General features: G+C 38.2%; 2 protein-coding genes across 2 annotated transcripts; one reads left to right on the top strand and one right to left on the bottom strand.

The window, feature by feature from the left end:
* The first annotated feature begins 1520 nt into the window (after positions 1-1520).
* nme6 (NME/NM23 nucleoside diphosphate kinase 6) lies at positions 1521-4995 on the top strand. The gene is made up of 6 exons (XM_054618868.1): positions 1521-1712; positions 2266-2361; positions 3093-3195; positions 3501-3540; positions 4258-4418; positions 4594-4995. The coding sequence occupies exons 2-6, from the start codon at positions 2269-2271 to the stop codon at positions 4743-4745; spliced, it is 549 nt and encodes a 182-aa protein (XP_054474843.1). The 5' UTR covers positions 1521-1712; positions 2266-2268; the 3' UTR covers positions 4746-4995.
* A 267-nt stretch (positions 4996-5262) lies between these two features.
* baalcb (BAALC binder of MAP3K1 and KLF4 b) lies at positions 5263-10029 on the bottom strand. The gene is made up of 5 exons (XM_054618973.1): positions 9967-10029; positions 8940-9120; positions 8051-8267; positions 6479-6675; positions 5263-5947 (listed from the first exon to the last, which is right to left on the bottom strand). Exons 3-5 carry the CDS (start codon positions 8229-8231, stop codon positions 5783-5785), a joined length of 543 nt encoding a protein of 180 aa, XP_054474948.1. The 5' UTR covers positions 8232-8267; positions 8940-9120; positions 9967-10029; the 3' UTR covers positions 5263-5782.
* Between the last annotated feature and the right edge of the window lie 549 nt (positions 10030-10578).

The following is a 10578-nucleotide window of genomic DNA, read 5'->3' on the forward strand; positions in this document are numbered from 1 at the left end:
GCTACCAAGCAAGTATTCTTACTTTCAATATTTTACATAAATTTAGCTGATAATACTTTAAGGAAAGTAGGATTTTAACAACAGGACTTTTACTTGTAATGAAGTCACATCGTCACATTGTGGTATTGATACTTTTACTTAAAGATCTGCGTACTTCCAGTTTACAATGAATAATAACACAACGCTTAGTACAAAGTTTGTGTATAAGTATATAGGTTTCTGTGCTATATTCAATCAACTCCTCACCCACCCAACCCCTCCTCTCACCCTCTCCCTCTCCATCCCCCTACCCCTGGGCGGTAACAGCTGTGGTGTCACCCTAAGTCACGTGACATGGGCAGGTGGGAGAGACCTATGTGGGACATCCATCCCCCCTTTCTTCCCTCCTATTCTCTCTGAATGTCAAACGACCCCCCCTACACACACACACACACACCTCCTCTTTTCAAGGGTGTGTCCATTTTGCATTGCCGGAATGTGCTCTGTGTTTGTAACTCATACTGTATGTCTGATCTCTCACATTGATGACATTCCACATTCAAATATCTCCCTCATTTCAGTCCCTGCTTGCAGCTATCATGTCGCTGTCTCTCCTCAGAGACTGTCAGCTACTACATCAACGGTCCAACCATAATCTACACTTACACTTTATGACACTAACAGTTCCATGTTATTAATTGTGAAGTGTGACTTTGTTGTCAGGGCGGCCTGCTTGCATGGTTTGAGTATTTCACTTTAAAGTTCCGATGAGACAATTTGAGGACCTTGCGCTTCGATAATTGTATTGTATTTTATATTGAAAGGCAAATTTGAAAATATTACAAAAATAACATTATATTCACTTTTTTTCAAGATTTATATTTTTTTAATTAAAAGGTGAATCAATGGGATAACACAAGGAAAAGGAAGGCTGTCTTATTGTAGATTTGTATTTCTATTTTAGAATTATGTTTTAAAAATTTGAGTATGTTGAGTGTTTTGTTTAACAGTGATAATAAAAATAAAGATCCACAATCATGAGTCTTTTTTGACAGATGATTAAGTCACTTCTTCTTTTTCTTATTTGGTATTCGGGCACAGTGACATGGTAAACCCTGGTGGCAGGCCAGTGCAGTGAAGTGGGACACAGTCATTTAACTTGAGGATTGAAAGTCAAGCAGTTGGACCGAACTTCCACAGTTTACTGGCCTACTAGTTAATGACACAATTCAAGAAAATGTCATGTGCGTCAACCTGTTGAGCCACCAGAATATCTTTATCAATCACAATGAACATAAAGCTATGTATGCACAACATACAGATTGTTTTAAGATAAAATAAGATTATTTCCTAATCACAGTAAGTAAAAAAAAAAAATACTCCTGTCTGTCACAGGTCCATTCTTCTAACTATTGTTAGTTTGATTTAAATTCCTCTCTTTATTAATTAACTCCTCATGGTTATTTTTTTTTAGTTTGCTTTAGGTGTCACCCTCGCAGTGGGAACTTTGTGTACAGGTTTAGTTTCTGGGGACAATATTACCGAGCGGACACAGTCGCCATTCATTTAAATCACGTTTATATTACAATACGCAGTCACATAAACGTAAGTAAAATAACTTGTGCTTGAAGACGACGACCAGAGACGTAGTTTATTTATTGAGGTTGCATTTCCTACAATATGGCGGCTCCCGTTGCTGCGCTCTCCTCTTCAAACTGACCAGTGTTTTGGAGGTAATGTGCAGTTTTTGGAAAATAAATCGGCAGCAGCTTAATGAAAACAATCCTGCCTCTCTACTCATGTTGTTTTCAATGCATGTGCATGTTTCATAAGATAAAATAATATAATCCTTTATTAGTCCTGCAGCGGGGGAATGTACAGGATTACAGCAGCATAGATATAGTGCAAACAAGGTGCATAGTAGAAAAATCAAACAAGTATTTTAAATAAGTAAGTAACTAAAAAAATATATTATAAATACAGACATAATAATTATATAGTATTGCACAGTGTATTTGTATTGCATATAATGTTTAGTGTTTTGTTTTGTTGTTTTTGGTTGTGCAGCCTGACAGCAGCAGGAATGAAGGACTTGTGGTGAACAGTTAACGTTTAAACTGCGTATCAACGTTGCACACTCTGCACACACACACTCATACACACACACACACACACACACACACACACACACACACACACACACACACACACACACACACACTCTGCACACACACACACAGCATATGAGTGATAACCTTTAGCTTTCGTTTCCGTCTTCTGCTGCAGACTATGTTACTCACAGCTCGCCGCCTGTCCAGAGTGCTGCAGCTCACCCTGGCGGTCATCAAACCCGATGCTGTAGCTCATCCTGTAATGTTGGAGGTGAGCTCACATGACTTTATCCTTACAGAAATCCTCTTTATCTCTTATAGACTGTCCTTTAACTTATTTATGTACACTATTTAAGCTGTTTTATCCATATTCTGTACTTTAAAAGGGGGTATTTCTATCAAGATGTCAAGGGAGTCTTCTCTAGAGAGCAGTGATATCAGATAAACAGTTAACATGTTGACCTCTGTGTATTGTTTATTATATTGTAAGTGATAGAAAAATAAAATCTCATATTGCCCCACCTTTCTCATAATAATATAGTCAAAACTCTCTAACAAACTTAATTGTTCTACAAAATATGCACAGCGTAAGCAAAACATACATAAACCAAACGAAACACTCAATATATACCCACTTTTGTTCAATTATTTGATCATTATACGTTGCATGTAAATCTGAATTTTGAATTAAGTCATTTCCCCAACAATTCCACAGTTTGACTTCACAAACTGAAATAAAGTTTGTATAGTATTAAGTTTAGACTATATATACCTTATTCAGTTATTCCATAAGATTTTAGATGGCTAAACTGAGTGTCTCTCTTTTAATTCATTTATTATTTTAGCTCGCTGTCAAATAAAATATTCCAAGGATATGGCCTGTTCATTGTTGTGGTGTTGTGGTGTGGCGCATGTAGTTTTGATCCAAACATGTTTAGGTATAGTTTAGTGATCATCAGCTACAGTGCAGCAAAAAAAAGTAAAACTTTTTTTTTCTTTCAGGCTCTTCACCAGAGAATCCTGGAAAACAATTTTGTGATTGTTAAATGCAAAGATCTTGTGTGGAGGAGACAGGACTCTGAGAGGTTTTACGCTGAACATTCAGGTATGTGGACACAACTTATTTGTGTTCAAATGTATTTCAAATAACAAATTGCTGCTCTACTGATTCCATCTGACCAGGCGGTTGAGCCAGCAGCCACATTATATATGTACTGTATGTATGCTTTGTAGGTTAAACAAGTGATTCATTCTTTACTGTATTGCTAGAACACCCACACACACACTGAAAGGTAAAATTGTCTTGTCAAAAGAAGGATAACCGAAAAAAGATTTTCATTCAAGTCACACAGTTCACACATTTAAATAGTTTAAAAGTTATTTTTAAACGTTCTTCTGTTTGCTTCTTAGGGCGATTCTTCTACCAAAGACTTGTTGAATTCATGTCTAGGTAAGCTACCATCCTTATACATTTACCAAACCATGACTGTGTTGAATATATTACTTTGGATGAATGTTGTGTTCTGTCTGATGTTCTGTCTGATGAAATTCACGTTCCACATAACCCACAGGGCTGACACAGAAAAAAGGCACACGCCAAGTGACAATGCTCCAATTTCATGCTCAGCAAGTCACCAATGAATCATTTTCTGAAACTTCACAACAGGGGTTTCAATTATCAGCGGACAACAGCCCCTGAGCAATTTGTATGAAAATAACCACGTAGCGTGCTCACAATAGCATGGATCTCTAGATTGAAAATGGTGCTTGTGATCACAATGTCACTTTTGTCTCCTTGCAGCAGTGAATCGGTCGTTGCCACAGCAACCTTTCTCTGGATGCTGTCAGTTTTTGGGAGACATCCTCAGCATGTCAGCCAGTCAAGTTCGAAACGGTTTTAGCCGACATTGTTCAGCTAAAACCGATATGTAATCATGGCCGCGCTCTCTTTATTAGAGGCTCTGGAGTGAATAGATTTGATTTCTATGAAGAGTCAATTTTTATGCTCTCTTTTGAAGCTCAGAAAGCATCCAATGTTTAGAAAAATCAAATGTCTGTAACAGCCACACAGAGCAGTACATGGTTTTGCAATGACTTTAAGCTAACACGGCATAATATGTGACTGTGTTCCACGACCGCTCAAACAGCTGTTACTCTTTCCTCGCAGTGGTCCGATGCGAGCTTACGTTTTAGCCAGAGAGGACGGCATACGTCACTGGAGAGAACTGATGGGACCGACCAAAGTGTTCAGAGCCAGATTCACCTCGCCCGCTACAATCAGGGCTCAGTTTGGACTCACAGACACACGCAACACAACCCACGGCTCAGGTAGGAAGTATGTCGAGTGTCAGCTGTTTACATGTGTAAGGCTCCTCAGTGCTTCATCTGTAGCCCAACATTTCACAGCATGTTCTCCAGCCATGCATTACCAGCTGGGCTGTCACATAACATACAGGTTACCATGTTTTCAAATATTCATATTTTTAATCTCAATTCTCTCCAGATTCTGTTGAATCGGCACAAAGAGAAATCCGTTTCTTCTTCCCGGACTTCAGTGTGGAGGAGTGGATGGAGGAGGAAGAGCCGTCGTTTAGATCAGGACAAATACATTATGACCATCAAAAACAGATTCATACACTTTCAACGCAAAGCTGACCCCAGAACTGCTGTTAAGGTGTCTGATCCCCAAAGGACCACTTGAAAAACTCTGCAATTGTTAGTTGATCGCTCATACAAAAAACGCAAGCTGCCAGAGAGGATGCCATCATTTTAAATAATACATAGATATGTGTATTGTTCGATTATCCCACAAAAGTGCATGTTATTTATTTGTAATCGCAGTTCCTCAAAGTGCCAATTTGTTCATCCCATGTTTTTGTCATTAAACACGATTTTTCCTTGAACATGGACAGATATACAGCCTATGAAGTCATTTTAAAGAAGCACCATGAATGTTTTTGTTAAATTTATTTGTCATTAGAAAACAGGAACGACTAGATAAGAAAATGTAACACTGTATTGTACAAAACGACACAACGTAGAAATACAATGAATTTACATTGTCATCACAAACTCCTCTCCAGGCTTCACTGTAAATAGTGCAATCATCACAATCAATTTCAGTTTCCTGAGCCATTTAGATTGTAACACAGCAGCAACTACATGTTGTGTATCAATGTCAAATAACAAAACTATATGTGTAGCTTTTGAATATTCAATAATGTGAAATAATACTGTTATTATAGCTTTGCACGCATATTTATCCTCAGAAAGCGTCGTAAAATAGCAATGAGAAGGCTTTTTAGATTCTAGGTCACTTGAGAAATTTGAAGCGTGCCAGGAAATGATTTTCTCTCTTTTGTGATAAACTATGAACTCTTTATTTATGGTCTGATACTATATGTACTGTAAAATGTCAGTTTTGTGTATTTCCTCCGACTAACCTACAGTTTTACATGTCAGTTTGTTCTACAGTTCAGCAAGACATTGTTGTACCAGGTACCATAGAAGTAAATATTACAGTATTAGGAACTATAAACTTTTTTGATTTTAGAGAATGAGCCATGTTTTCAACATGATGATCTAAATGTCATACAGTTCAGAATCTCACCCTAATTGTGCTTTCCATAGTTCCCTTGTTTCACAGTTATTTTAGATTAGTATTTTTTGGCTTCCTACAGTCTCCCATGCATTCAAGTGTTCTGTGTGGCCACCTGTTTGAGGCTTTCCACGGGTTTCATGACCTCGTAGGTGGTGAGGGACTTCTTCACCTTCCCGTTCTTGTCCACCTGATGGATGCTCTGTGTCACTGTGATGGTCACTTGCTTGGTCGACATCCGATTGTCCTGCCATTTAGTCTGATGATAAAGAATGAAAGATTGGATATCAAGTTTGCTTTAAGGTTTGTTGAGACTGCAGATTGTGGCATGATGAGAAGGGAGCATCTAAGCTCTGTGTTGTTTTTTCAAAATCAAATCAGTTCATCTATGGACAAGGGGAATCTGTGATGCAAGAATATACTTTTTTTTTTATCATGGATTATTCTTTAGCTGCTGTGTTCTTAGGTGTGTTCATGTATTTTAAACGCAGAGGCGTGTGCCAAAATATGACAATGTTAGTAAGGCTGCAGCTAACACTATTTTCATTATATATCATGTTTGGATCAAAGAGAAGCATCAAAATGTCACATTTGAAAAGCTGTAGCAATTGTTTGCTTAAGAAATTACCAATATCATAGCAAAACAGTTGCTGTTTACTTTATTTAAGCTCTAACTGTAACGTATGAGCAGAACATAACAACAAAGACAAATTATTTGATCCTCCACATCTCTTAGCTACAATATTTCTCCCACAACTAATTACTTAATGCATAACAACAAGAGTCTTACAATCTCTTCGGTGTGTAGAACACTTCTGCGCTGCACTGTGGTGCCAGACGACGGCAACACCTCCTTGGTTGGAGAGCCCAGTATTGCAGGCGGGCTGCTGGGTTTCACGTCGCTCAGACTGGCTTCAGAGACGGCCGAACAGACCTTTAGGTAAGCCTGAGCCGGAAGAGGGAGGCCATCCTCGAAGAAATCTGAAACTGGAAACAAAAAAACCCCCAGCTTTGTCTCATCCTGGATATGAGGGTGAAGGGGTAACCTTCAACATGGACTTCCTGTTACAACTTCAAGTGTTTTTCCACAAGGCTCCGTCACTCACAGAAGAATCAGGCTCATTGATGTTTGAGCTAAGATGGTTTTAAATTGGATTCACACACAAAGTAGCTATAAACAAAGGTAGGGACATCCAGAACTTTCTCATGAAAGTTAATCAGATGACAAAAATGATTTTAGCAGAAAAACAAATGAAATGCATAAAACATATGGAGTTACCTAGACAACATATTGTACAAAACAATCCTAATGAAAGACTCAAAAACCAGATAGCAGATGGCAGAACATGATATTTACCCATTCTATTAATTATTTTTGACAGTATCAGGTGAACTATTTCTGAGATTATCCACATATTCTGGAAATATTAATTCAAATGGTTGGCCAATTCTGGATCTGTTTTATCTCTGCAGAATGGAGGACAGAATATGTCTTCACAATTACATCAAGGCTCCTCTGCTTGCATTCACTAACCGCTGTATCTGTTGCCATGAGAGCCAAGTCCTGTCTCATCACTGCGGCTTTTGATGTAGCCTATTATGTCCATTTACCGGTTAATTTCCCTTTTGGCTTCAAAGAAAAACAACACCCACAATTTGGTGCACAGAAGGACAGTAGAATTACAGTCTGATCCATCTGATTCTAGGCTGGATGTGATGACTAACTGAACCCTAAATGAAGAAAGGTTTTCAAATGTTGAGTCTGCCACACATCATGGTGTCATACACAACCCTTAGCTATGCATGAGAGTCACGTCAACCGCTTTTCATCTTCATTTCAATTTTTCCGAATGCAGGATGGCTTCTTGTTTCAATCGGTCGTGCAAAACCTCTGAAAGTGTTTGACCTCAAAAGGGAAACTGTGTTATACATACAGGATTTTTTTTCCTGCAGAGCAAAGCAGGTAGACTAACACACACTTCACTTTGATGCTGTGGGTGTAAAGAAAGGCCATTCATTGATAATTCAGTTAAATTACTAACAGCATAGGTCTGAGCTCCCCTAGCTTGTTATGAATAAAAGCAAATATTAGACTAGCCTTTAGTGGTCCCAATGAAAGTAAACGGTTAATCTAAACTGACATAATCATTATGAAAAAAAACTATGAATATAAATGAGAAAACATTAGAGTGAAATTGCAGATACACTGTGTTCTGTGGTGTGAACCTAATTAAGTACTAATTGATACAACCATAAGTGCATTATTTATATGTTCTGCAGTTAAATTACTGCCTGTTCCTGTTAGAAAAACCAATTAAGTATTCATTCATCCATCCACTCAAACATGATTCATTCTTCTAACCAGGGCTGATTGTTTTCTCAGAAGCGAAGCTGGCCTCAGAGTTCTCAGAAGGGATGCTCTGGATGGAGGACAGGGGGATGTCAGTGTCCGTGCTGGTGAGCCATGTCGACTCCGTCTCTTTGGTCCAGCTCTCCAGGTACCGAGGCTCCAGAGCGTCAGTCCTGCTCCCCCCACAGCCCATGGCTCTGCCTCAGGGCTCGCTGCCAGCTGGACTTTTCTTCAGAGCGGGAAAAAAAAAAAAAGAAAATCAGATTTACACATGATTGGAAGCTGTGATATTGGCAGAGTGAACTGCAACGTTTTCCCAGTCGACAGAAAGATTTCAACCTAACATAACACGCTGAGGGCTATAAATAAATTGGTCAAATGAAAAAATATTGAGAATTGACAATCATTTATTCCTTGTTTTTTGCCAACATTGAAATACTTAACATTTTCAGTGTCATATTGGATATGCATGTGCAAACACATATTAGTTCATGAAAAAAAACTGAAAAAATGATTAATATGAACCTTAAAAAAACAGACAGTGAGTTGTCCTACATAGTGACAATACTTATGTGTGGGGTCAGTTAGACCCCAGTTAGATATCTTGAGAACTAAATACACAAAGTCTTTGTTTGGGAGCTGTGGTGCTGCGTCAACACCAATCACACACAATACAGAACATAATGAATATCCATTGTATTTAGCCGTGTTATACAGCTGGGGTCGCCTTGGGCCTTGTTTTTCTTATTTTGTAATACATAAACCATTCATCTTAAATAAATAACTGGCATATAAAACATTTCTGAAAATAATCATTCGTTGCAGGCCTAAAATAAATACTGTACTGTTCCAAATCTAGACAATTTCTCATATGAAACCAACACAAACACATAATACTTACAGCACAGCACACAGCTGTGGGAAAAACCTCTCGTCTTCATAAGATCCGGCTCCAGTGACTTCTATCCTTCAAAGAGTAGGTTGAGTGGTCCCTTTTGTCCTTCGATCCTGTTTACAGTTCTCCACCAGCATCTGAAAGCACCATCTTCCTAGTCAAACAGTCATCAAAGCACGCTAGTCACCTGTGAGAAACGAAGACAGAGAAGGACACTATAGTGTCTATATAACATTTACTAAACTCAATGCATTTGACAACTCTAGCCCACTATAACTGAAGCTTTGCTCTGCCTGATACACAAAGATAACTGAATCACTCTCTCCCAGAGATGAGTAACCAACTATTTGTGGTGCATGGCCTTGAGTGCTGTATTGTTCTGCAGTGTTTTGTACTGCTGTGACCATATATGATCTCCTAGTTTATTGTATTACATGTGTGCTACTGAAGCTGCAGAAATATATATTCATCTACCTAGAGACCCAGCCTATTATTTTTGGATAGCATCTTGTAAAAAAAAAAAATCTTGTAAATCAATTACAGACCAACTAGAGCTACAGCCTAACCACTCGTCACAATGATCAATAGTATTGGGCTTTACTGAGCCCCTGTTAAAACGCGTTGCAATTGAATTAGACGCTAAGTAAATCTGAATTGTATTGATTCACCTTACACTGAAAAACGTTGTTTACAATCCGGCCTCCTATAGATCAATATATCGCCTGGTTAAAGCTCCTTATTCAATGATCTTTTTCCCCGACAAATAGGCTCAAATAAGGGAATACAACTGGTCACTACTGTATGAGGTAAAGACGCAGTTAATGCACATTATGAGACTGTCGAGCAGTACAGCTCTTGCACCACTCTCATTGTTTAAGGCCAAAATAAAAAATAGCAACGAATCAAACAAATAATGCACAATAATAATAAAAATAATAAATAATAATCGCTGTAAAATGCCTGATCGCCTCCGTTTAGTTGTACCACCGTAGAGAAAGCAAACACCGCGCAGTGATATGTGATAAAGGCTTACTGGTGATGGTGATCCCCGGTGTCGTCTCTGCGTCCGTCCGCTGCTCGGTGAGTCCTCTCGGCTGTAGCGGGTTAGTAAAGAGACAGTGCATGTTAAACCATTCAGCAGGCTGTCATGGAGAGAAGAAGGAATCTGGCAAAATCACTTTTTCTTTATTGTGCCTTTATCTTATATTATATTATATCTTATATGTTTTATTTGCTTTGCTTTTTATTGCATCAATTTTATTGAGATATATTTTTTTTTTTTTTTTTGTCTATTTTGTTTGATCTTGTATCTTAGTTTTCTCATGCTCTTGTTCTGTTGTTATATTGCCTTGTATCTGCTTTTGCATTGCTGTTGTCTGTCAAAGCACTTTGTGAACTCTGTTTTTAAAGGTGCTATATAAATAATGTTATAATTATAATAATTATTACCTCAGCGATCCATCAGATCAGATCATTAGTCTATCATTTTAAAGTTCAGGCTACCTGCTGTTAGGTAAACTTTAAAATAATATACTGGTTCTCTGTGGTACTTGTGCTCACATGGATTTTCTGCTTCCTAAACATTCATTTAGTTGCCTCTTTGCCTATCACCATTTGCAAAAAAAAGCCCAATAATGTAAAGGCC

The sequence above is a fragment of the Anoplopoma fimbria genome, chromosome 18 (assembly GCF_027596085.1).
Source record: "Anoplopoma fimbria isolate UVic2021 breed Golden Eagle Sablefish chromosome 18, Afim_UVic_2022, whole genome shotgun sequence".
NCBI classification, from domain to species: domain Eukaryota; kingdom Metazoa; phylum Chordata; class Actinopteri; order Perciformes; family Anoplopomatidae; genus Anoplopoma; species Anoplopoma fimbria.